We start from the raw sequence: 26,185 nt of genomic DNA on the forward strand, positions 1-26,185 counted from the left end.
AGAGCAGCTGCTGCAAAGTGGTTGTTACGGAAGTATTTTGCAATTTCAACAACATTAGCCTTTATTTCTGGAACAATGAAGTCTTTGGCTAGGAGGTGCATCAAATAAGCACTGCAACTATATGTTATTAGCTTGGGACTCTCTTCTAAATTTCTTCTCATCTTGGATACATTTGCAGCATTGTCTGTGACCAAGCTGCATAGTAGACATTTGAATTTTTTTTTCACAGTTTGTTATAGCTTTACTGCTACTGCTTGTAAGTATTCTGCTGTGTGTGCATTTCCTGATGTATCAGTTGTTTCGGTAAGGAAGACATTCCCTTCTTCTGTTGTCACACAAGCACATAACAGGATTATTGTGGACACTGTTCCACCCATCAAAACTCTGGTTAATAATTTCACCCTCTAGATCTTTTGCACACTACTCAATTTCTCTTTCATACACTTTATCCAGCAATTTGCCTGTGACATCTGCTCTGTTGGGTGGACTGTATCCTGATCTTAATGACTGAACCATGTTAATGAAGTGTGGGTTCTCAATCATACGGAAAGGAGAGTTTGTTGCATAAACAAACCGGGCAATTTTTTCATCAATTACCTCTTTTTGTAATCTGCTGGTTCTTATCACAAACTTATATATGGTTGTTTCTTTTTGCTACAGGTGATATGGTCAACAGTGTGCTCTTGTTGCCAAGAAGGCTAACGGCATTTTGGGCTGTATAAGGAGGGGCATTGCCAGCAGATCGAGGAACGTGATCGTTCCCCTTTATTCGACATTGGTGAGGCCTCATCTGGAGTACTGTGTCCAGTTTTGGGCCCCACACTACAAGAAGGATGTGGAAAAATTGGAAAGAGTCCAGCGGAGGGCAACAAAAATGATTAGGGGTCTGGAGCACATGACTTATGAGGAGAGGCTGAGGGAACTGGGATTGTTTAGTCTCCAGAAGAGAAGAATGAGGGGGGATTTGATAGCAGCCTTCAACTACCTGAAGGGGGGTTCCAAAGAGGATGGAGCTCGGCTGTTCTCAGTGGTGGCAAACGACAGAACAAGGAGCAATGGTCTCAAGTTGCAGTGGGGGAGGTCCAGGTTGGATATCAGGAAAAACTATTTCACTAGGAGGGTGGTGAAACACTGGAATGCGTTACCTAGGGAGGTGGTGGAGTCTCCTTCCTTGGAGGTTTTTAAGGCCCGGCTTGACAAAGCCCTGGCTGGGATGATTTAGCTGGGAATTGGTCCTGCTTTGAGCAGGGGGTTGGACTAGATGACCTCTTGAGGTCCCTTCCAACTCTGATATTCTATGATTCTATGATATACTATGAGACATAATTGATGTGACTGAAACACTATCATTGGCAGATAACTCTGAAACTATAGAAAATTATGGTGATCTTGAAGGTGGATAGTCTTCAGAATCCTGTATGTTGAGGATGGATTCTCCTAAACAAAATAAGTCGATGCAGTTATTTAATTATTATTACCACACTGCTCATTTAGTATTACTCATTGCATTCACTGACATTCAGTACTACTTTAAAGGTGAAATTGTAAAAGGAAGATCTGCCTATTTCAGCTATTTATTTTTCATAACAACTGCATCTAAAATGATAGTACCATAGAGTAACAACTATATTTTTTTGCTCAAACATGAGAATTCAAGAATAGTCCAGAAGGAAGTCAGGCAGACCTTAAGAAAGAAGTATGAAATAAAAAAAAGTTTACCAACCTGAAGCGATGTTCCATCATCTTCAACACAGCTTCCTTCTGAGAAGGAACACTTCTCATGATGTTTTTTCATGATGGCAACCAGGCCTTGCATTTCTTTGTTGCACTGTTTGCATTTTGCACGCATGCCTGTCTTACCCATAGGTAGAGGAATTTCCTTAAAATATTCCCAAACTGGGTCTCTTTTACGACCTGCTACCATTATAGGTTTTCCCTTCTAATTATGTAAGCGGGGGGATGGTCCCGCTATTGTGGGGAACTTTCCTGACTTCTGCACTTCCCTGGTGAAGTGGGCCAGCGAAAGGATCTGAGTCCTCGCTCCCACTTCCTTTACCCAGAGGCTTCCCTGCCCTTGAGGACTCCCCTTCCACTCTCCTGTCTGGCAGAGTCCTCGTAACCCCAACAAGGCTGGGCCCAGGATTCCTGGGGGGCTCGACCCCCACCCCTGCTGTGGTCATCTAGGACAGGGGCTAGGGTGTCCCCACTCCAGGGAACTCTCTCTGCACTGGGCACTTCCCTGACCCACTGATCAATACATACAATTTAAAGCAAATACAAGTTGTTTAATCAACGATTAATTTAAAAAAAAAATGGGAAAGGTTAAAGGAAAACACATCACCCCGCTCTGTAGCAGGGAACATTACAAACAGTGTCTCTGGAACATCAGGGCAGTTCACTGTCTGTTCCTTGTAGGTCCCAGGCCTTCTTCTCAGGCCCTGGCTGTGCTGCAGGGATCCTGCGGGTTGGACACTTGCTCTGATGGTGGCCACACAGCTCTGGGCTTTGGGTGGTGGGACCCTTCTTCCCAGCATCAGCCCCCCATCGGGTTAAGATCCCCCTCCCAGTCTGGCCTACAAGGCTGGGGGTGTCTTTCTGCGCTGCGCCCTTTGCCCAGAATCCCCCCTTGGCTGGCCCCAGTTGCTCACCGCACCTGGCTCTGTGGCTGCAGCTCTGCTCAAAGCTCAGGAGCTGCTCTCTCTGGGCTATGTCTCTGGTTCTGTGGCTGCAGCTCTTCCCCCGAGCAGGTTGGCTCTGTAGGCTGCTTCTGCGACTCTGCTCCCAGCACTGACCTGCTTCCTGGCTGCTTGTCTGGACCCTCTGGCTGGCACGGCTCTGCTCCCCCACTCAGCTTGGGCCCCTGCTTTCTCCTTAGCTCAGCCCCACCCTGTCTTATCCAGGCAATTCCAGCTCACATGCAGGACCGGACCCCACCCTGGCGTCCTGACTCCCTGATTAGCCTGCCCGCCCTGTCAATCAGGCTGACCTGAAGCATTGGCCTCTCTCCATTGCCCCTGGAGACTGTCAGTCTCAGGGCCCTGATTTCCCAGCGACCCTTCCCCTTTCTTTTAGTACTGGGAGTTAGCAACCAAAACACCCCCACTGAATGTTAGTAAGGGGACAACAGTCCCCCTTACATAGTGAGATAATGGTATTGTTGGGGTTACTAGGCTGCCTGAGCCAAAGTTCTTCCATGTTTAAACTCTGTCCTTCCATGTTTAACTCTAATCGACCTCAAAAGCCAAGGACAGGAATTGGAATGTGTAAACAGACAGTTATCAGTTACAAACCCCCCTCCTCTCATACCAGGTACCAAGCGATAATGATGAGGCTAGCATGTTTCTGGCTGAAGAGGTAATAAACCAAGGGTAAACAAGACCAGGTAACAGTTTAGAGAGAAGTTACTAACAAGCTAGATTTATAGCCCTAAAATTATTTAATTGCTTAAATGTATAAACATGCCTTCAGTAGGGAGGGGAGGGGAAGTAGAGGAAGAGATAGGGGGGGGTGGTAGAGAGGGGTGGGTGGTGGAGAGAGGGGGGGCTTAGTTGTAAAATGTATAAGAAGAGAGAAACTGGTTTTGCTGGTGTGCTTGATTTGAGACTTGTCTGTCTCCTTGCACACTTTGAGATCTCAAATAAACTTTGATTGTTTCTCCACCCCGGTATGTTTATTGGCGCGAAACACACCGGGCAATGAACCCCACTGTTGCTGTCCTCGGGCCTCTGTGCCGGCAACAGTATGGTAGATCTCAAATCAATGAAAGCTACACTCAGAAAGACCTCAAGACTTCTGGAATATGCTGCTCAGTTTCACTTTAGTTTCTACTGCCTGTCCCTCCCTTCTCACCTTTATCTCCAGACTTCTTCTCCCTGTCAAGCTCTATTCTGACCCCAACCATCTTCTAGTCACTGAACTTTTTGAAACTTTGCACTTTTAGAGAAAGGTAAGGGATTGATTCTGTGTACAAAAATTTGCAGAGGGACAATATGGTTGAGGTCTGTTATTTCTCACCATATTCTCTCTCAATAAATATTATTTACTTATTTTAAAACATTTTTGCTATTAACAAGCATGTTATCTCTGGAGACACAAATCCACAGTTTGAGAACTGCAAAACTAAGCATCTCTGATGGTATCTTCTAGACCAGGGGCGGGCAAACTTTTTGGCCTGAGGGCCGCATCGGGTTTTGGAAATTGTATGGCGGGCCAGTTAGGGGAGGGGGGCGTGGGCCGGCCCCCACCCCCTATCTACCCACACCCCCCGCTTCTGGGCCCCTGACAACCTCCCCAGACTCCTGGCCCATCCAAACCACCCTGTTCCCTGATGGCGCCCCTGGGACCCCTGTCTCATCCACCCCCCCTGCTCCCTGTCCCCTGACCCCCCACCCCTGACTGCCCTGTGCCGCCCCATCCAACCCCTTCTCTCCTTCCTGACCAGGGCCCAAAGCAAAAACAATTTTGGCCGCGCCCCCCCCCGTTCTTTAATTACCCCACCCCCGGCCCCGCCTCAACTCTGCCCCTTCCCCAAATCCCCAGCCCTGCCTCCTCCCCCCAGGCTCTCAAGCCTAGGAGGGAGGGAGGGAGGGGGAGAAGCGGCGCCCGCGCCGCAGCCACTCGGAGTCTCCCCCCCTCCCAGGTTTGAGAGCCTGGGAGGGAGGGGGAGACTCCGAGTGGCCGCGGCGCGGGCGCCGCTTCTCCCCCTCCCTCCCAGGCTCTCAAGTGTGGGAGGGAGGGGGAGCAGAGGCGTGCGAAACGGCCGCTCGGGATCTCCCCCTCCCTCCCAGGTTTGAGAGCCTGGGAGGGAGGGCGAGCAGCAGCGCACGAATCAGCTGTTTCGCGCACCGTGGCAGCAACAGCGGAGGTGAACTAGGGTGGCCGGGGCACATTTTTAGGGGCGGCATTCTGGCGCCGGCCATGCCGCCCCTAAAATGTGCCGCCCCAAGCACCAGCTTGTTTTGTTGGTGCCTAGAGCCGGCCCTGTTCCTGACTGCCCTGCTGGGACCCCTGCCCCCATCCAACCACCCCTTCTCCCCATTCCCTGACTGCCCCAGGAACCCCGCCCCTGACTGCCCCCCGGCACTCCATCCTACCCCTCCTCTCATTCCTGACTGCTCCCCTGAGATCCCTGCCCCATCCACCTCCCCTGCTCCCTGTCCCCTGCCCCCCCCCCCCCAGAATCCCCACCCCTGACTGCCCCCCGCCGCCCCATCCAACGCCTCCTCCTTCCTGACTGCCCCCCCAGGACCCCTGCCCCCATTCAACCCATTCCCCGCCCTCTGACCGCCCTGCCCCCTATCCACACCCCCGCCCCCTGACCACGAACTCCCCTGCCCTCTATCCAACCCGCTCCCTGCCCCCCTACCGCGCTGCTTGGAGCACCGGTGGCTGGTGGCGCTGAAGCTGTGCTGCCCAGCTGGAGCCAGCCACACTGCGCAGCACAGAGCACCAGGTCAGTCTGGGCTCTGCAGCTGCGCTGCCCCCGGAGCTCACTGCCCCGCCGCCCAGAGCATTGCGCTGGCAGCGCAGTGACCTGAGGCTGCGGGGGAGGGGGAATAGTGGAGGAGGGGCTGGGCAGGAGGGTCCCGTAGGCCGTAGTTTGCCCACCTCTGTTCTAGACTGAGCACTGAATCCCACTGGGTAGATAGAAAGATTAACCTAAATAATCTATACAGAAGCCCCTGGAATCCCATAAAATCGGGTCACTAATCCATGAACTATTGGAACGCATTTACAAAACTTGTCTTAAACATTACATGAATATATTGTCTCATACTATAGAATTAGAATTTATAATCCCTATTCCATGATGAGATATTTTTGAGCTAGAATGTATCTTAATTAGAACTATTTTTAGATAGGTTTTTTCCTTAAAAGGCGTTTTATAAAAAAAAATCCGATTTAAGTAAAAAAAAATCTGATGTTTTTGATTAAAAAAAAAATCATTGATTTTTATCCACCCTGCTGGGTGTCAATGGGCCAGGCCGTTGTCAATGGGCTGGATGTCAATGGGCCGGGCTGGGTATCAATCGGCTGGGCTGGGTGTCAATGGGCCAGGCTGGGCCGGGTGTCACTGGGTCGTGCCGGGTGTTTATGAGCGGGGCCGTGCCGGGTGTCAATGGGGCGGGTTGGGTGTCAATGGGCCTGGCCAGGCCGGGTGTCAGTAGTCCGGAACTGACCGAACGCGGGGAACTGCTCTGTTCACACGGCCGAGGAGCTGGTTCAGCGATCGGCAGCCTCCGGCCAGCAGGCGGCGCTGTGTCTGCCGCCGAGGGAGAGCGGCGGGACAGGACGGGACGGGACGAGACGCGCGAGCCACAGCTCACGGTGCCGCCATGTCAGTACCGGGGCCCTGCGAGGGGGTGGAACGGCGGGAAAACGGGGCCCTGTCCCATACCGCCCTGCTCGGGCTGTGACCCGACCTGGCTGCGGCGGGGGGGGGGGGAGCCCCGCTCGGGCTCTGAGCGTGGGGAGCGCCTGCCCCTGCCCCATAGCATCCCGCTCGGGGTTGTACCCTGCCTGGCAGCGGGGGAGGAACCCTTGCCCCACAGCGCCCCTCTCGGGCTGTGACCCGGCCTGGCAATTTGGGGGCCCCCCTGGCCCTGCCCCACATAGCCCCTCTCGGGCTGTGACCCGGCCTGGCAGCTGGGGACTAAACTCACAGGCGTGATCTGGGGCGGTTCTGTCTCCCTGCGCCGTCTAGACGGTGGGTCTAGTGACACATTGGATCTCAGACAAAAGACCCCCTGTCTGCACTGGGGAGGCAAGCCACAGCTCTTGCTAGTGCTTTGCCAACAGCGCCAGTGGGTAGGGCCGTGCCCTGCACCTGAGCCGTCCCTGGTGGTAAAGGCAGGAAACTTGGCCAGCCCATGTCTGTGGAAGCCACAAGAGGGACACAGTGGTGGGAGCACCCGAAGGGTGTGAACGTCTTGGGCTGTGCCAGTCGTGCTCTGGGGCCTGGTTCTCCACTACGCCCCGGGTGGTTATTTATGCCAGTGCACAGAGGGTGCTGAGTGCCACTCAGTCACCATGAGGGAGTTTCACCCACACTTTGCCCTGGCTTAAATGGCTGCACAGAGCAATGGGGAATCAGGTGCCCTTTGTGCCAGCAAGGCTGATGCCAAGGGGCTGTGCCAGGCAGGCGTCAGCTCCTGGGGAATAGCCCTGGCCTTTACACCACCTCTGCAGCAGCTCTGGGCCCAGGGGCCATCCTGGGGGGAAGGGGTAGAGAAAGGGAGCAGATGGGGGTGGGAGGATGTGGGGCTGGATCTGCACCCCGATCGGTGATTCTGCACCCCTGCAAACCCCATAGGGCTCAATGAGGTAGAGGCACAATGTTGGGCCACTTTGGGGGCTGCTCTGGGGTCCCCCTACCCCCCTCTTACCCTGAGTAGGGGAGGCTGCTGCCTCTTGGGCCAGGTGCAGGGAGGGATCTGGTCCCAAGAGGGAGAATTAGGACGAACCTCCGGAGCAGGAGAGCTGAATGGCAGGTACGATGCCCTGGAAGTGGAGCTGTACTTGCTGCGGAGGGGTCTCCCCACCCCTAGGGGAGCAAAGTGGAGCCCTGGTGACCCACTCCCCCCCAGGAATGTGGGTGGGAGCCCCACGGCTCTGTCTGACCCTGGGGGCATCCTCCTCGTCTGCCTCTAATTTCTATTCCAGTGCCAGGGAATGTTTGCAGGGTGCAGCTGGGCCCCCTTCTCACCAGGGACACTGCAGGGGTTTATCCGTTTGCCCAGGCATGTGTCCACACTTCCCCAGGCTGCACAGATGCAGCCCACTTCTGTGCTCTGAGCCATGTAAACACACCCCCTGTGGGTGTCCGCTGGGACCCTGGCAGGGTGAGTGTTCCCTGGCAATGCCCTGTGGGTGCCTGCTAGGACCCTTGCTGGGTAGGTTCACTAGACAGGCACGCCTATCTGGAGATTGGTCCTCCTTCCTCCCTACTCTGCTGCCCTGAAGCTTGGTCACCCAGGGGCTTGAGTATTGGCATAGCAATTATCGGAGTGCGCCGGGTACCATAGTGAATACTCCCTGGATTAACCCTTTGTATGCCTTTGTGCTGGGGTCTTGTTATTATTTGAAGGTTGAAGGTGCCAGGCTGAAGCCCCAGAGACCAGGTCTAGCTCAGCCAGCGCCAGGGCAAGCTGTCTCCTCACTGTGCCCCCCTGGATGTTCCCCTCACTGCCAGCTGTGGAGGGAACTCCGTCTCTACCGCCATCCCCCTTCTTGGCCTTTGTGCTGAAGTTGCCCGTAAGGGGCTGGTTTGTGCCCACACGATGGCTCCATGGGGAGATCAGGCTGAGAACCCACCAACTCGGCCACCTTTGAACTGAAATCCTGCCGTGCCCTACCTGGTTTTTAGGAGCCCCCAGCGAGCAGAGCTTTTCGGGGCTGCGTGCCAGCGCTGGGGAGGGGCTGCCCCACACCAATTTCCATTTCAGGTCCGTGGGCAAGGGCTTGTCCTGTGTTTAAACAGACACGTCATTCATGGCTGGGAAGCAGAACTGGGTGTCAGTGTCTGTGGTTGGCTGGAGAACGTGCAGCTTCCTGTGAGGTGCTTGTGAAAGAGGCTGGACAGCGTCTCTGGGGCCTCAGTCAGAGCAGAGGCTCTGAGCCGATCCCCAGGCAGGGAGGAGACGCAGAGCACAGGAGCTCGACGGGCATTGATGCTGGGCAGGGTGAGTGGACACCCAGCAAAAACATGCTCCCCGACTAACAGAGCTGACTCTGTCTCCATAGTGCTTGGGAGCCAGGAATTCCTGGAATCTCTTCCCAACTCCACTACTGGCTCTGGACATGCCTCATGCCTCAGTTTCCCCAGTGGGGTGATGATACCTAGCCTGCAGAGGGGATTGGGAGGCTGGCTTTGCTCCAGGCAGGCCCGAGAGGGGGCCTGGCATAAAGGGGAATGCCATTGGCTTTAATGCCATTCCGCTGGGCCTGAATGGGTATTTTGATTCTCACTACGAGGTTGAAATGGAGCAATGGCAAAGGCTGGCTGGAGAGTGGGGCCCATTTGCAGAGATGGCCGAGGCTGTGATTGTTCCTCCCCAGAACAGGGCGTCCCCTTGTTTGGGCCTTTTAATACGAGACTGGACGAAGCCCCGGAGATGAGGCTGTGGCTCAGGGTGGGGGGATCTGAGCTGGGGTTGGCTGCACCAGGGTGGATTGTGCAGGTACTATGGGGTGCAGGACAGTCAGATCTGGGCTGTCCCAGGTCAGGAGATGTTAGCCTGTCTCAGGGTCGAGCTGCAGCAGGGCTGGGAGTCCGTCCGCCTGCCGAGGCCACACCCTTCTCTGTCTCCAGACCCTGGCAGGGAAGCACAGTCATTGCTATCGAACTGTATTGAGAAAACTGCTTAGCTGGTGGTTCCTCTTGCAAACTGCCTGTGGCTTCCCAGAGCCCGCCGGCTCCTAGCAAGGGGAACTAGCCTGGGGGAAAGGCGCCCGCCAGTACCAGGAAATTCAGGCCCCATTGATGGGCGTGAGGTCAGCATCTCCAGAGTGGTGCCAGGGCGCAGTGCCAAGGGTGGGCTGGTCCCTGTAAGCCCTGGACAGAGGACAGCAAGTGTTTGCTCTGTCTCTCAGGGTCTTTTTAAGTGACTTTAGTGCTGATGAAAGGTGCTGGCCTGAGCAACCTGCAGACCGGTGCTCTGATAATGGAAGAGGCTGGGCTGGAGTAGCTGGGATGCCCCCTCATCAGCCAGCACCCCCTGCCCTGCTCCCCATAGCGCCCCCTGCTGAGAGAGGCTGGGGCTGGAGTAGCTAGGACCCCCCCCCCTCACCAGCCAGCTTTCCTGCCCCATCCCTACAGCGCCCACTGCTGGGAGAGGCTGGGGTCTTTTCAAGGCGTCTCTAAATCCAGCGAGTGGATGGCTCAGAGGAAGTTGTGGTGGTGACTGTGCATGTTGCAATTTCACAAGGTTCATGACCCAGCCAGAGCGGAAGTCGGGGGAGGGGCGGCAGGGTGAGGATTTCACTGCATCCCCAGGCCTATCTGCTGGGCTGTGACCTGCTGGCTCAGTGCCAGTGGGTGGGGTGACTGTGGGAGGCAGGGACGTTCTACCTAAACTGTCCACTGGCAAGGTGCAGCCTTTACTGTGCTCTGTCTCCCCTAGCTTGGGTGCACAGGTGGTTTGTGAGGGTCCAATCCAGCTGCCCGGCAGCAGCCTCTGAGATGAGCTGGCACACAGGAGAGGTACCCTGTATGCCATGACTTGCTGCCATCTCCTGGGGGGCACAGGCAGCCTCCATTAAAGTAGTCACCAAGCCTCAGTGCGTGCATGTGTCTCCTGGGTTTAAAGCTCGGCACAAGCCAAAGCTGAGATGGGGCAGGGACCTCCTCGGCCTGGTACAGACGGTGCCCATCTGGAACAGACTGTGATTGTGGCATTGCCCCTTCCCACTTCGCCCAGCCCAGCCTGACACAGCCCTCTCCCTCTTTGTCCTGACGGTCGGGCCGAGGCCTTCTCTCAAGTGGGCAGCAAGGGAATGCGTTCAATGAGTTGGTGGTTCTCAGCCTTGTCCTTCTCGGACAGGTGTCCCGATCACAGAACCTGGCATCGCAGTTGGCACTGATCAGCCCCACTGGACTCAGCAGTGAGGACTCGACTGGCCCCAGAGTCTGATCTCCTGTGCAGACTGTGGAGTCCCCACTCCTCTTTGTCTATGCAGGAGCAGGGCGCCTGGCCTGAGATGGCTTTAGGCCACCTTTGCCCTCCATGTACTCTTGGACCAGCTGTCACCCACCCCTGGATGTAAGCTAGAGCATGCTCGGATTTACACTCTGTGTCCCTGGCCCCCAGGGGCCATCTGCCAGGTGTGACCAGTCGGAGCCAGCACTCTTTGGCCCATACCCCTTTGCTGGGGCAGGGAAGGGGACCAGCACAGCTCTGTGACCCAGCCAGTATTCCTCCGGGACCTTCCTGCCCCATTTATTATCCCTTCCTCTAATAGATGTGGTATTTATAGGGCTAGTTTTGTGGGTGGATTTTCAAATGCTCATCCAGAAATGGAAAAAATTAAAAGGAATAAACTCTCCAGGTGCCAGATGGAGTGAGATGGTGACAGCTCTGCCGATTGCTTTGTTTCCATCAGCTGTTGGTGCAAGACGACCCATAGCACTTACTGAACCCTTGCAAGATTGGGCGTGCGCCTGGTTGGATTCGCCTGGGGGAGTTTCTTCCCCCCCCCCCCCCGGGGGGGCCTGGTGTCTCCCTACCCTGCCGCAAATCTGCCCAAGGCCGGTGGGAATGGCCCGTTGCAGTGATCATTGGAATTCCAGCAGCAAGGTTGCGTCTGGCTGTGTGCACCCGCCCAGGTGTACCGTGGCTTCGGGGAGTGGTGCTAGCTCTCTGTGACTTGCAAAGCTTTGCCCGCTTGGTCTCCCGTCCGTGGGAAGAATGGGCTCAGTTTCGGAGCTGCTCACAGCAGTTCCCCTTCACCAGAGGCCGGATCTGGTGGAGGTCTGCGCCGAGCTCATCAACGAAGAGTGGAAGAAAAGCAAGACCTCTCGCATGTACTCACTCCAGAAGTCCACGGACAACTTCCCCTTGTGCCTGGTGCTGATTAAAACCCAGAGGGCCACAGAGGCTGCCGAGGAAGGGAAGATGGAGAAGACCCAGCTCCTTGGGCACACCAGGTTGTCCCGTGTAGTCAGCCAGCCCCAGAGCTTGTTTGTGGAAACGGTAGTGGTTTCCAGGGTGCTGCGGGGCCAGGGGTATGGCCGGAAGCTGATGGAAGCCACCGAGTGCTACGCCAAGTCCCGTGGCTTCAGGCATCTGCACCTGACTACACATGACAAGCAGCACTTCTATGCCCACCTGGGCTACACCGCATCTGAGCCGGTGCAGAGCATGGGGTTCATGAGCTCCCTGGTCCCCATGGAGTTCCTGCAGATGTTCTCCAGCCCCCCTCCTCATGCTAGAGCACCTGCTTGGGGACTGGAAAAGCCCAGCCCCACCACCTCCCATCTTAACAGCAGAACTTCAGGAGCCAACTTGCCTCCAGTACCCTCCTCCACGCTCCCTGCCCACTGCACCACCACTGTGTGCCCACCACCACCTCCGCCACCATCTCTGTCTCCACCGACCTGCTCTTTAAACTCCTCACAATCTGCCATTCCCCCTCCACTCCCCTTGCCACCTTCACCTCCCCATGCTTCCCCTTTCCATTCCAGGACTGCTGCTGTTGGGCTGCCTCCACCACCCCCTTTACCTGCACAAGCTGCCCATGTAAGCTCTGCACACTTTCTGCCCCCTCCCCTTGGTCCTCCACCGCGCCTCCTCCCTCTGCCAGGCCAACCAGGTTCTCCTGGCCCCATCGCCTCCAGTCCACCAGGGAAGGATCCCTATGGTCACACCCTCCTGGAGACACCATACCGCGACCTAAGAGGGCTCCCCATCTTTTGGATGAAGAAGGACATTTGACTCCCGCACAGTGTGCCAATGAGATGGTGATTAAAAGTTGGGGGTGGGGAGAACTCTCCCCCTCCACCTTACCCACTGCTTGGTTGTTTTAGTTTTGATTGGGCTACCACAAACTCCCGTGGGTGCTAGGGTGGGAGTCCAAATCCCAGTCATTCCCTTTTGGGCCATCTGCCATGTTCACCTGGGTAAATCAGGGAGCCTGTATCTCTCCTGGTCCAGCCAGAAGGGGATTTCTACAGAAAGACCCTGCAAATCTATGATGTAGAGATACTCACGAGAGCCGCCTCCTTGGATCATTGGGGAAGCAGCTGGAGAAATCTCTAGCAGCAGCAGGGCCGGCCTTATGATGGGGGGCCCCCCGAAGCTGCCTGGGTGGGGAAATCATCAAGTGGCCTCCTACTCTATTTGCATTGCCAGAGGGGAAGGCCTTTGAGGCCCAGATATGGGACATGGGGCTTGGAGCTGAAAGCATGGTAGCAAAGGGACTCCCCAGGCCTGCTCCTTGTGTGTCCAAGGCCGATCAGCTAAGAGCCCCGCTAACAAACCTGCATGGGGCTTGTCCTTGTGCATTGATGATGAAGCTCTGGTGGGTTACACCTGTGCCAAGCTTGAATGGTCATGTGCCCAGTTCCAGCAGGCAAGGATTCAGCGAGGGCAGGAGACTGGCACGGCTGGCTAAGCAGGGCGCTGATCTCACCGCCTGCGAGACCTGTGGTTTGTGGATCGCTTTTTGGGGTGTAGGTGCCCGCATGGGTGGCCTGGGGCTGCAGGGTGCATGCTCAGAGGCAGAAACACGTGCCCAGGGAACTTTTACCCTGAAAGTTTTAGGTGCTGAACAAGTTTGTGCACCTACAGAGATTGGGGGTAGGGGCAGTGGTTTTGTGAATCCCTGATTCAGGTGTGTAAAGTAGCAGTTGTGTCTAAAGTCCTATTGTGAATCTAGCCCTAAGTGCTTTACAGAGGAGGTCAGGAACATTAGCCCCCTTTCACAGATGGGGAAACTGAGGCACATATAGCACAATGACTTGCCCAAGGTCACCCAGCCGGCTAAGCTAGGAATAGAACCCACTTCAGTGCTCAACCCACTAGGCTACACTGCAAGAGTTTATGGCAAGCGCAGAGGGGAAGGTGCCTCTCTCTCAGGGCCCCCCACAACCTGCTCCCCGGGCTGGGATCAACCATCACCCTGAGCTACTGCAGCTAATAACAGGCACATTCCAGCTGAGACACAGGGAGGGCCTGGCACACTGCCAGGCCATCAGTCTCACAGACAGACCCCCAGGGTGACAGTCACATGCAGGCGCCCGTACAGGACAGACAAGAATATCTGCAATGTGTGAGGTACACGGGGAGAAGACAGCGGTGGCCACTGTCTTGCTGCAAATAGATCCTTTGGGAGGCATTTATAACTAGGCACGAGACGGACCGGAAGAAGTTCTTGGGGCACTCTATGTAGAGGGATGGTGGGTGGATGTCAGAAGGGCATCCCAGCTGGCATCAAGGAGGTGCCACCCTTCTTGTTCAAGAGAGGACAGACTGGCTGGAGGGGCCGTCTTCTGACCCATCGCTCTTCTATCACTTCTTCCCTCATCTCTTTGGTTGCCAGCTTTTAGTCTGTCTCTCTCTCTTTGGAGGGGGGAACCCAAACTGGAGAATGGGTCATTTTAAAATAAGGCCCTCCCAGGGACCAGGTTAATTGAATTAGGGATGGAGCTAAAGTCCTATATATACAGGTGGGAGAGCAGTAAGGGTTAGTTCCAGACCCATTCGCCAACTCCCCTATGTCACGCAAACTGTGTGATGTGACTTATGGATTTCAAGGCCAGGGTGGTCCCTTGTGATCATCTGCTGACCTCCTGCATGACACAGGCCAGAGAACTGCCCCATGATAATTCCTAGAACCAATCTGGATTTAAGAATTGTTCGTGATGGAGAAGGCCCAGGACCCTTGGTCAGTTGTTCTAGGGGTTAATTGCAAACGATCCTGTACTGGGCATGTGCTAGATAGCACAATGGGACAATTGACTCATAGCAGGCTCCACTAAGGTGTGAATTTTCCCAGGCTAATGGCTGGGAAACCCCATTGCGAAAGCGTATCTTGCAAGGAAGGGAATAAATGCAACTTTCAGCAGACCAGGCAAGTGCCTCTCCAAAAGGCCTTTGATCTGACTGTTGGGGCAATCATGGTGGGTTCTGACCCACAAGGCTGCTTCGTGTTATACTGGGAACCATTTGGCAACTTGTTTCGTAAGTAGAGGGAAGTCTTGGTAATGTGAATTCTTGCCACAGCTCTGTCTGCTCTTAACTGTGCTGAGAGATGAGGAGAAGCAGCTGGTTTTGTGTGTGAGTAGGGGGGGTGGGCTTAGTGAGGGATTGCTCTATACCAGGAGTCGGCAACCTGCGGCATGCGGGCTGATTTTTAGTGGCATGCTGCTGCCAGCTGGGGTCCCGACTGCCAACCCCGTTCAGCCCTCTGCCTGCTTGGATTACGGAACCCCAGACCAGCAGCGGGATGAGCTGCTTAGCCTGCTGCTGGCCTGGGGTCCCGGCCGCCGGCTCCTTGCCAGCCCAGCCGCCAGGCCCACTCAGCCTGCTGCCGGCCTGGATAGACAGAACCTGGGCCAGCAGCGAGCTGAGTGGGGCCGGTGGCTGGGACCCTGGCTGGCAGGGGCCAGTGGATGGAACCCCAGACCGGCAGTGGGATGAGCCGCTCAGCCCGCTGCGAGTCTAGGGTCCCGGTTGCCAGCCCCGCTCAGCCCACTGTCAGCCTGGATGGACGGAACCTGGGCCGGCAGTGGGCTGAGCGGGGCCAGAGGCTGGGACCCCGGCTGGCAGGAGCCGGTGGATGGAACCCCAGAATGGCAGCGGGCTGAGCGGCTCAGCCCGCTGCCGGTCTGAGGTTCCGTCTGCTGCTCATGCTGCCGGTCTGGCACGCGGAACCTTTTACTGGCACACAAAACCTTAAATTAATGAAGACTTGGCACACCACTTCCCAAAGGTTGCCAACCTACTCTATACACAGAAAAGAATTAGATCTGTTCATGGAGGCAAGGTCCATAAGTGGCTGTTAACTGAGATGGCCAGGGACACAATGCCATGTTCCGGCTGTCTCTAAACCCGCAGATACTGGGATTGGACGACAGTGGATGGGTCACTCGTTAATTGCCCTGTTCTGTTTGTTCCCTCTGAAGCACTTGGCATGGACGCTGCCAAAGACAGGATACTGGGTTAGATGGACCATTGGTCTGACCCACTATAGCCGTCTTTATGAGTTTAACTGGGTTCTTGTAAGTGGAGATGCGTGTATGGATCTGAAAGTAGAATGTGGCTCTAAGTATTCACAAGAGAGATGGGCCCACGCTGGCTGTTATCTGAAGATCGAGGCTTCGGATAAAATGGAACCAGCATTGGAACCACCCCTATTTTTTCTCAAGAAAAATCAAACCTGGCCTCCTTGGCCTATGGTTACTATACAGGAGTCACTTCCCCCACTGGTGAAATGCAGCCACTTCTGGGTTGGTAATCCCTACCTCTGTTGTGGGCCCACTGGGTCCACTCTTGTCCAGTAGATTGGAGTCACCAGGATCAAGCCTCCTTTGTAGGAGGCAGCACTCTCTGCAGAGACCCATGTTCCCATATGATGAGGGGAACCCCCAGGAGCCTCCTGCACACTTGTCCCCCTGCACCTGGGAGGGGAGCAGCTCTAGTGGGGAAGCACTGTTGATATGCAAGGTGGCAATGGGGTTTGCCGTGGCTGTAGCTCTTCTGAATCCCAGTGACGACACCGGGAGAACTGGGGAAGAGAGTGGCTGAGATCAATCTGCTGCATCCCGCCCTACCCCATCACCCTCAAGAGCCATCAGCTGGTTCTATGTAGTCATCGTTAGTCATGTGATCATTCACACCGTACTCCCTGCTGCCGGGATCTTCATTTGCTGTGAAGCTTGCTGGGAAAGGACCCTCAGCTGGGGTGGGGGAAATGAGAATGAGTCCAGGTGGGACGTCAGCCACCCTGAATGCTGGCCTGTCAATATCCCAGCCCCCTGAGGAGCGCCAAGTACGGAACAGCTGTCTGTGCATCCCTGAACACTACACACTGTGAGCTCCGTGGGGCCAGTTGTACTGACCTGGCAATGTTTCGGCTAGTACAGCATCTCTGCGGAAGCTGTCGGGCACCCGTTCTATCCCCCCATCTAAAAATGTTGCTGAGCTCCTTTCGGAAGCTTCCTTTGCAAAAATGCCCCCTCCCCATCACATGCCCATGTGCTCTCTGACTCTAGGGGATATTAGAGAGACATTAGACAGGAGATATTAGAGGTGGGTAAGGTAATATCTTTTATTGGGCCAACTTCTGTTGGTGAAAGAGAAACTTTGGAGCTGTACAGAGCTCTTCCTCAAAGTGCCACAATTAAATCCCAGATTTGAACAATTGTTTAGCATAAGTATTTAACACACGTTTCAAGGGACCAGTCAAGGTGGGGTGGCCCATTAACACCCTTGCAGTTAGAGGAGGAAAGGAGCTGAAGGGGGTTGTTAGTGGGTTATAGATTGTTGTGATAAGCCATAAATCTATTGTCTGTCTCTGTTCCGTCCGGGATTTTCAGTGTCTAGCAAAGTTATGAATTTAAGCTCCCAGGCTCATCTCTTGTAAGTGTTGTGCAGGTTTCCTTTGGGGCTGGGGACTGAGTGGTCAAAGAGTGGTCAAAGGACAAAGAGTGATCGCCTTGTGAGACGTGTTCGGCCATGGGTGATAGGGTGCTTTTGTCTTCTATCATTTTCCTGTGAGGGTTCATTCCAGAGCATGGGGATTGCCTAGTTTCACCAACATAGTTGCTACTGGGGCATTTAGTGCACTGGATGGGGTACAGCACATGTTGTGATTGGCATGTGTAGGACCTGTGGATCTTGAAAGGTGTGCTGGGGGAGGGTGGGTGTTGATCATTGTAGCAGTGGAGATATGGCGGCAGGTTTTGCATCTGTTGTTCTGGCAGGTGTGAGGTGGAGTGTCCTGCTCTGTGGGGAGCTTGCTTCTGATGATGCGCTTTATATTCAGGGATGGGTCATTGCAGAGTTGCTCAAGAGCACATGTAACCCACACTGGGGAGAGTGTGTCTCTGTCTCCCTCTAGTGGCTGGCTCATGTAAGAGGCTAAAAGTATACTACAGCTGCCTGCTAAGAGGTATTTCTTTAGCTCAAATAGTGCTTGTGCTTCTAGTGCCATCGATCAAACCCCGCTAAGGGCTCAAGCGGAGCTAGTTACATGCACGCTGGTACTGTAGGGTTGTTGGGGGCACAGGGGCTGCACACATTGGTTTGCTATTGCAGGGTCATTTGTTGGCACTGGAATTCACACACTAGGGTGTTGTTATAGAGTTTCTCAAGGGCTGGATGTTGCACGTGAGTTTGTTATTGTAGGGTTGCTTGGAAGTGCTGGGCTATACACATGTGGGTTTGTTATTGTAGCATTGCTTGCGAGTGCTGAGTGTTGCACTTGGGTTTGTTATTGCAGGGTCTCCCAGGAGGGCTGGGCTGCTGGTGCGAGTGCAGTGTATAGATAAGTTTGGAGTGTTTGTGCTGGGAAAAACACAGACCTAGAATTACCAGGGCTGTGAAAATAGACAGGGGAAAAGGTAGGTGACATTCAAGCAACAAGGTCAGTTGTAACTGAGCTCTGAGCAGCAGATTCGGGGGGGATTAGAGCCTGTCTCCGGGGTGCCAGGAGGCAGTGAGCGCCCAGGCAGTGCATTCTGGGGGGATTAGAGCGTGGCTCTGGGCTGTCACGCGGCACCCGAGACCGATCTAGTTCCTAATCTTCTCTCTCCGAAGATATCTCTGTCGCAGCTGGGGAGTGGCGAGCTGGCATTGGCTGCCCTGGCCGCTTGCAGCCGGGCCTGGTCCAATGGTTGGATCAGGTCTTAAGTGGGGAGAGTCAGAACTGTTCTGGACCCCTTCCCCCACCTTGCATTCGCCTCACTGGCCATTGGAGCGACCGCAGGGAGGGTGCATCTGAGCCAGTGGGGAGGGGGGCAGTGGCATGGCTTGTGCATGAGCAGGAACGTGATATTTTATGCTCCCCGCTGGTGCTGCGGCTTACAGGCAGCCTGAGCATTATTCGCCCAACTCCCAGTGGTGCCTAACTGCCCCCTGCGAACAGTGGTGCAAGTAGAAATCATTTCTTGCCGGTACAGCACTCATGGGAGGGACAAAAGGGGGGGGGCACGTGACCTCCCCACGTGACCCTCCATGTGACTCCTCCCTGCCCTGCCCCCATCCCGGGGACCCCACGCTCTCCCCGTCCCCTCTGACACCCCCCTTTGTATATACAAACATCAACATGCTTAACTACTCTCTTTCCCCCCACATATATAGTATTCAGTCTGTTTATATGGAATATAGGAGTTTGGTGAGGAGCCATTTCAGCATAGGTCTGACTTATTAAAAGACAAATTTTAAGTAGAACTGTATCCTTAACTGCTTTATGGTATTGTACCCAAACATTGCATTTCAATGGGGCATTCAACTTCCTTTATAGGAACAGGTTTCAGAGAGGTAGCCATGTTAGTCTGTATCAGTAAAACAACAAGGAGTCCTTGTGGCACCTTAGAATCTAACAGATTTATTTGGGCATAAGCTTTCGTGGGCTACAACCACAATAAATTTGTTAGTCTCTAAGGTGCCTTAGTCTCTAAGGTGCCACAAGGACTCCTCATTGTTTTTATAGGAACAGACTTCTGAAACTCTTACTAGTCCACAAAAGTGGTCCATAGTCATGCAAATAGTCCCATTGTCTTCAATGGGACTGATCAAATGATTAAGAGTTTACAGGATTAGGTTCCAAGTTTGTAAATTGTTCTGGATGAAACTGACAATGCCTGAGCTGTCAGATCAGAAGGAGTTTCATTCGAATAAAGGTGGGCAGATGTCTGATAAATTGTAGCTCCGTTGCTAAGATGAGGAACATATTTTCAGCAAAGTTCTTGGCAGATTCCTGAGGCAGCTGGTTTATGGCCATCAGTGTCCGGCATTATAATCTTCATTTATAGTTCTCTCACCCACAAAGCTGGAAAATGAAGCATTTATTTTCTTTGTTTTGCTGCTCCAGTTCCAGTTAACAAAATGCATGTTAGACTAGTTTGGCTGCAAAGAAGAATTCTGTGTACACTGGGGACAACACCTGATTTCCATAAGGCTGCAGAATTGGGCTGACATCAGAATCCAAACATCCTCTGGTTGATGCAAGCAGAGGCATTCCTCTAATGATTTGGACTTGATGTGATGCAGTATGAATGTCATGGATAATTCAGACCAATGGGGAGAAACAGAATCAAAAACACTGTTTAAACACCTTCTGTCCATCACCCGCTATCCTCCCCATCCCCCTCAAGGACCCCTGACCAATGTAACAGCACAATATATATGCTAAAAAACTTAAACAAAGCCTTTGTTTACATTTGTTAGCATATGTATTGTGCTATTAAAGCCATTTAAAGAATGAATGCTCTCCCTAGCCCAGTTCTGCTCCTTTAAGGAGCAGAGTGCAGCCCCACCCCACCCTCCGGAGTGGGGAGCTAGCCCCAAGTCTTTCTGATACCCTGTACCCACTAAAAATCTCTTGCCGATACTGCGTACTGGAGGGTACTGCGCTACTTGCACCCCTGCCTGCAAATCTCCCCCTAGGTGGTTCCTCCAGCCTGAGCTTCTTGGTGCCCACTCAGGACCATCTGTGTACCCTGGTGTGGAGGGGCACCAGCAGAGAGAACCTAGCGTTGCCCTTAGCCACATGCTGTTGAGGCCCTGACCGCAGATAAGAGCGATGGCGGGAGACAAGAATGTGGCTGTTTCATTGTAGGAGGTTTTCCAAGATCAAGACCCCGTCATCAGGGCCGTCCCTAGGGGTTGCGGGGCCCGGGGCGGAAGTGATGAATTTGTCACTTCCGGGACTGACCCGTCACTTCTGGGACCAGCCATGTTGGCCAATTGTGTCAGCCCGTGGGGCCCCCAAAGCACACGGTCCGGAGCGGTCACCCCGATTCGCCGTAACCTAGGGACAGCTCTGCCCGTCGTGCATAATAAGAGACACTCCCTGCCCCAAAGAACTTAAGGCCCAGATCCACAAAGGTTCCCAGCTTCCATTGGGAATTAGGAGCCTTAGATCCTCTTGCGCATCCCAGCCTGGGAGCTGCACCCAGACGGGCCAAGCAGGGGCTCCTTTCCTGGGGCACTGATCTGGGGGTGATTCTGGTTGCTGGTGTCAACTGGGAGTTCAGGCTCTTTCCCTGTGGAGAACGAGTCCCTGGTCCAAGTGTGATCTGGTGGGAAGGCCGGTCAGAGGTGAGGTCCAGTCCAAGGGGCAGGAAACAGTGGAGACAACATCATGGGGGCAGACAAAGCCCAGGCTGAGGGCTGGATGGGATGCACTAATGCAATCAGAGAAAACACCACCTATAGGTTTCAACACCCATTACACCTGTAATTTGGAAGGGAAAACAAAGGACAAGGAGGAACCCAGAGCAAACTAAGCCATGGGGTTTTATGCTTCTCAGTCCTGGGGCATAATTTGCACAGCTATCCTCGCCAGTAGCCCTTTGGCGCCCCAATGGGCTCAGCCACAAGCCGACCTTGGGCAATCTCAGGATGTAGCAAGAAAAGACCAGCTCTCAGCTGGCATCAGGTCCTCCTTAGCCTGAGGTGGGTGACATGGGCTGGGGCCTTTCCCCAGGATTCCAGGGTGACCTGCCACAGTCTGTCCTGGGGCACAGGTTGTGTTGGTTGCTCCCATTGCCATGGTTGGAGCTCAAGGGAGAGGATGTGGGGCTGAGAGAGGAAGCTGTGGACAAGCTGTTCCCCTTAGTGTTAGATCAGGCGTGGCTCCCTGGTCTCACCCCGCCTCTGATTTGCTCTCCCCTTGTAGGGTGTTCATTCAGGAAGGAAGCAGGAGGGGGTCTGGACCAGACATAGTTGCAGAACGTCCACCATGACTCTGGGCCTAACTGTCTGGCCCTGGGTCCTGTTCTGCCTCGGAGCCATCCTGCCCCTGAGAGGGTGCAGTTGGGAGAGTGCATCCGCCGGCCCCCTTCTCCAGCACGAGCCGTTTGTGGTGGTGTGGAACATGCCCACAGCCCGGTGCTACCAGCGCTTTGGGATTGCCCTGCCTCTCGAGGACTACGACATCGTGGAGAACCAAGGCAATGCATTCCAGGGCCAGAACATGACCATCTTCTACAAGAACAAGTTTGGACTCTACCCCTACATCTCCCCGGAGGGCGAGCACCACAATGGGGGGATCCCCCAGAAAGTCCGTCTCAAGCAGCACCTAGAGAGGGCTGCGGCAGCGATCACTCAGCTCCTGCAGCCAGACTTCCACGGGCTGGCCGTGGTCGACTGGGAGGAGTGGAGGCCGCTGTGGAAACGGAACTGGGGCCCCAAGGCAGTGTACAAGGAGGCCTCTGAGCAGTGGGTCCGGGAGAGGTTCCCAGAGATGCGTGCCAAGAAGCGAGTCTACTTGGCCGAGTTAGAGTTCGAGGGAGCAGCCCAGGAGCTCATGGAGAGGACGCTGGCACTGGGGAAAGAGCTGAGGCCCTGGGGTTTGTGGGGCTTCTACAGGTTCCCTGACTGTTTCAACGATAACTGGACGAAGGGGGGGAATTACACGGGGGAGTGCCATGCCATGGAGGTGCTGCGGAACAATCGGCTCATGTGGCTCTGGGAGGCCTCCACCGCCCTCTACCCGAGCATCTACCTCCCACCCAAGCTTCCGCTGGCCAAGCGCCAGAGCTACGTTCACCACCGCCTGCAAGAGGCCTTCCGCGTGGCACGGTTTGGCCTGGAGCAGCCCCTGCCGGTGATAGCATACTCCCGAGTCTCTTATCGGCACTCCGCCAGGTACCTGTCTGAGGTAAGAGCCAGGGATTGGGACACCACGAAGAGAGCCAGAGCTGGAGATCCATGTGCCTGGTATCCTGTTCATCAGTAGACTCCAGCCTTCTTGGTGGTTGGGAATAGCCCTGGATCAGCCGCTGATGGCCACTAGGTGGTGAAGCTGCACCTCTAGGACAGCCAGGGGCTAGCAAAGGTGGGGGCTGTTGACTCAGGCCTTGTCTACACTACACAGTTTTGTCAATGAAAGTCAGCTTTTGCAGACAAACCAGTGTAGGTGTACACACTGAAATACTCCTCCTGCCGATGTAACTCCCCTGCTATGCTGACATAAAACTATTTCAATGAGAGCCTTATGTCAGTGTAGTTAGGACAAGGTAGTGTCTGTGTAGACACTGCCTTCCTTATATCTGATTACTCCTGGGGGGATTCTGCATGACTGTGCTCCCACAGAAAATGCCCCCCTTACCCCTCCCTGCAGAATTCCTGTGCTTCCCTGCAGAAAATGTCAGGGAAGCAAAGAGAAGCTACACATTGGGGGGGGGGGGGGTGATCATGGGTGTAGTTTTTGGGATATTATTGCCCCCCAAACAGAGGCGAGGCATGGGGGGTACATGGGGTTACATGCCATTGCCGCCCCCCCCCCCCATTTCTGCAAGTGCAGAGCTGCCCAGCTGAAGGAGGCTGCATCTGGGCTCTGCAGACTGCAGCTGTATGCCGCCTCCTGGGTCCTAGTGCCAGTCAGGCTCTCCTTCAGTGTGCTGGGAGCCTTCCTGTTTTCTGTGCAACAGTGAGTGCCCGCAGTGGGGCTGGGTAAGGGGAAGTGAGGGAAGTAATGGGGTGGGGAGAAGAGGCAGTGGGGAAGGAAAGGGGGTGTGGAACAGGGCATGGGGAGGGGAATGTGGGAGTGAGGGGATGGGAATGGAGAAGAAAAGGGGATAGAGGAATTGCTGGGGGGGGGCGCGAGCGGGAACCCGGCATGCAGCCTCCCCTCGGCAGCAGCTGGGGCTCCCCTGTTAAGCAGGCCCATCGAACCCTCATCCTGACAAGCCTCCCCACTCCACCTGGACCCCTCCGACAAACCCCTCCCCCAGGCTCCCACCCCACTGAGACCCAACCAGCTGCACCTGAACCCCCACCTCATCAAGCCCCACTCCCCCAGCACCCAGACACCCCCCCCCCCACTAAGCCACCCACACCCAGACTCCCCCGCTGAGCCACATCTCCCCTCACCCAGACCCCTGCACTGAGCCGCAACCACCTTCACCTGGATCCCCTGCAGAGTCCCATTGCCCCTGCACCCGGAACCCTCCAATGAGCCACTGTGCATCCAGGTCTCCCACTGAGCCACCTGCACACAGGTTGCCCCACACAGAACCCTCTCACCCCATACCTGGATCCCCCCACACTAAGCCCCTCCACACTTGGATCCTGATGCACTGAGCCTGCCCACACCTGGAACCCTGGTGCAGAGTGGCAGGGCCCACGGGGCATTTCTGGGGCAGACCCAGCCCTTGCATTGTGTCAGGGTCAGGTGCAGCCTCACTGCCAGTCACTGTACAGGGGGAGGTGGGGGCTTCAGGGTGATCGCCCACCCCAGTGCAGCCAGTTGCCTGTGCTCCCCACTCCCATGCTGGAGCCACATTTATTTATTGACAAATACAATTAGTAAAATTTTAAAATTTTATGTGCATAATTTTTAATTTTTTGGCACAGAATTTCCTGTAGTAACATCTGCTGTTGGTCATCTTGTCAATTTCAGGCCCCTACTGCAGCTGTGAAATTGACAAGAAAGTCGGCTCTTGGCTCCTCAGCCACACAGTCTCCACTCCCTGGATCTCAGTCTCCCACACTGTCCCTCTTCAGTCAGTGGAAGCGCTGCTGGTGAGGATGTGCACCACCAATAGAAGGAGGGCAGTGTGAACATCAGCCACCGCAGTAATAGATGTGGTGGCTGTAAATCGACCTTACATAGGTCGATTTATCTTTGTAGTGTAGACACGGCCTCAGTCAGTGCAAACCCCGGCTTGTTTTGATCTCTGCTTAGGGCTAATTGCACATCAGTGACACCGACCGCTGAATGAGGGGCATTGCTCAGTGCAGGTGGGGCCAGGGGCTCATATGCTGCCCCGACAGTGCCATGGGGCTGTGCTGTACTGGGGGCACATGCAGTGTCATGGGGGATGCCAATATCACTTGCAGACCAACATAAACATTACGTTCACGCCTCGTGGGCACCCTTAGGACCACGCTGCACCTGTCCGGAACCAGGCGGGTACCGATCCCACGGGCACTGTCTCTCACACATGCACAGATGATGCGGTGCCAGTGCCATGAGACCAGCAAAGAAAACAGCCCTGTACGGTAACATGCTCCCACCGACTGGTGCCAGAGTTGGTGCCCAAATTTTACTTGTCTAAATGTCCCTTTTTCGTTCCCTTCTTTCCTTGATCAGGCTGACCTGGTCCATACGATCGGAGAGAGCGCGGCGCTCGGTGCCATCGGCCTGGCACTGTGGGGGGACAACTCCTATGCCCGTTCAGCTGTAAGTACCCCAGTTTGCCCCAGTCAGGCCCTCAGCAGACCCAGGGGGTCATCACCTAGATACTAAGAGGTGCAATAGTCTGTACATTCATTTCTGGCGGCCCTGCCCTTTGTCCATGTGGCATGAACAGTGCCCATCCACGTGGCCCGATGCCTGCATTTACTCACCTATGTGTTAGTCGTAATGCAAGCAGCTGTGTAGGAGATGTCTGGGAAGAGGGACTCACTCTTAGGGGTGTGAGATGAGTGTGTGGGTTCTCAGATCCCTTCCCCGGGGCCCTGCATGGCTGGCACTGGCTGCTCCTCTTTCTCGGCAGGGAGGCCCACGAGCCAATGAGCCCCTGAGCCCTAGCTCAGTTTGGAGGTGGGGTCCCTCCAGGGCAGGGCTGGGGTCGATGGTGGGGCAGATGGGTGGCAGCATTTGCTCCCCGGTCATGCCAGCCTCTGCAGCAGAACTGGGTGTAAATGTGGCTTTCCGCCCCCAGGAGAGCTGCAGGAGCCTCCGCCGTTACATCATCAACACCTTGGGGCCCTACGTGGTGAACGTGACATCAGCGGCCCAGCTGTGCAGCCGCCAGCTGTGTCATGGGCATGGACGGTGTGTGAGGCAACGCCCCGACGAGCTGGGAGCCTTCCTGCACCTCAGCCCGCAGCAGTGGGGAGTGGACCCCATGCTGAACAACTATGTGGGCATGGACGAGCCGGGCCACAGGGCATGGGGGCAGTTCTGCTGCCGCTGCTACCACGGGTGGACGGGAGTTAGCTGTGAGAAGCCGGGGTGGACTGAGCCCATCAGGGGTCCGGACTGCATTGCGCGGGCCCATCATCCTGACATCTGCAGCACAGTGCAGGACAGAAACACTGTGGGCTCCCAGATCTGCCCTAAGTCTGCCTATGAGAGGAAGATGGAGCTCAGGTGACTGCCTGGATCAAGGAGTGGCTCCTGTGACCTCAGCAGGCTCACAGATATGGAACTCGGGGAGAAGGGAGCCTGTGGTGGTGGTGGAAATTCCTGCACTGACGCGCCCTTTATTCCTGGCTAGACGGCTGGATCTGCCACAGGATGATCAACTGTTCCTAGGGGATCAACCGGGACTGCCCAGTCCAGCCATAAGAATCCATCCTTCCCTCCCCCAAATAAAACAATAATGAATCTATGCTGGGATAGCCCGTTTAAAGGGGAATCATAGAATCATAGAATATCAGGTTGGGAAGGGACCTCAGGATGTCATTTAATTCAACCCCCTGCTCAAAGCAGGACCAATCCCCAACTAAATCATCCCAGCCAGGGCATTGTCAAGCCTGACCTTAAAAACCTCTAAGGAAGGAGATTC

General features: G+C 54.9%; 2 protein-coding genes and 1 long non-coding RNA gene across 7 annotated transcripts; 2 read left to right on the forward strand and 1 right to left on the reverse strand.

Annotated features, from left to right (window-relative positions):
• Positions 1-1,377: 1,377 nt before the first annotated feature.
• LOC117880508 lies at positions 1,378-3,387 on the reverse strand. The gene is made up of 3 exons (XR_004646546.1): positions 2,654-3,387; positions 1,724-1,851; positions 1,378-1,437 (listed from the first exon to the last, which is right to left on the reverse strand). It is a non-coding gene; the product is annotated as an uncharacterized LOC117880508 (long non-coding RNA).
• Positions 3,388-6,219: 2,832 nt separating this feature from the next.
• Positions 6,220-12,509, forward strand: NAA80 (N-alpha-acetyltransferase 80, NatH catalytic subunit). 4 transcript variants are annotated; one of them, XM_034776425.1, is made up of 2 exons: positions 6,220-6,337; positions 11,101-12,509. In XM_034776425.1, the coding sequence occupies exon 2, from the start codon at positions 11,406-11,408 to the stop codon at positions 12,429-12,431; it is 1,026 nt and encodes a 341-aa protein (XP_034632316.1). In that variant the 5' UTR covers positions 6,220-6,337; positions 11,101-11,405; the 3' UTR covers positions 12,432-12,509. The 4 variants fall into 4 exon arrangements, with proteins under 4 accessions (XP_034632316.1, XP_034632315.1, XP_034632317.1 ...); XM_034776424.1 differs by having other exon boundaries at positions 6,269-6,337; positions 11,047-12,509; XM_034776426.1 differs by lacking the exon at positions 6,220-6,337 and adding an exon at positions 6,775-7,490 and having other exon boundaries at positions 11,047-12,509.
• On the forward strand, positions 7,497-26,008 carry HYAL3 (hyaluronidase 3). 2 transcript variants are annotated; one of them, XM_034776423.1, is made up of 5 exons: positions 7,497-8,681; positions 21,343-22,326; positions 24,070-24,191; positions 24,763-24,852; positions 25,337-25,535. In XM_034776423.1, exons 1-5 carry the CDS (start codon positions 8,670-8,672, stop codon positions 25,392-25,394), a joined length of 1,266 nt encoding a protein of 421 aa, XP_034632314.1. In that variant the 5' UTR covers positions 7,497-8,669; the 3' UTR covers positions 25,395-25,535. The 2 variants fall into 2 exon arrangements, with proteins under 2 accessions (XP_034632314.1, XP_034632312.1); XM_034776421.1 differs by lacking the exon at positions 24,070-24,191 and having other exon boundaries at positions 25,337-26,008.
• Positions 26,009-26,185: the final 177 nt, after the last annotated feature.

Source organism: Trachemys scripta, chromosome 7 (assembly GCF_013100865.1).
Source record: "Trachemys scripta elegans isolate TJP31775 chromosome 7, CAS_Tse_1.0, whole genome shotgun sequence".
Lineage (NCBI taxonomy): Eukaryota > Metazoa > Chordata > Testudines > Emydidae > Trachemys > Trachemys scripta.

Bases quoted from the DNA above. Each gene is read 5' to 3' on its own strand.
- HYAL3 (XM_034776421.1), top strand. The intron at 22,327-24,762 runs GTAAGAGCCAGG...TTCCTTGATCAG, and splicing joins CCGCCAGGTACCTGTCTGAG to GCTGACCTGGTCCATACGAT. The intron at 24,853-25,336 runs GTAAGTACCCCA...TTCCGCCCCCAG, and splicing joins ACTCCTATGCCCGTTCAGCT to GAGAGCTGCAGGAGCCTCCG.
- NAA80 (XM_034776425.1), top strand. From the start codon at position 11,406: ATGGGCTCAGTTTCGGAGCTGCTCACAGCAGTTCCCCTTCACCAGAGG.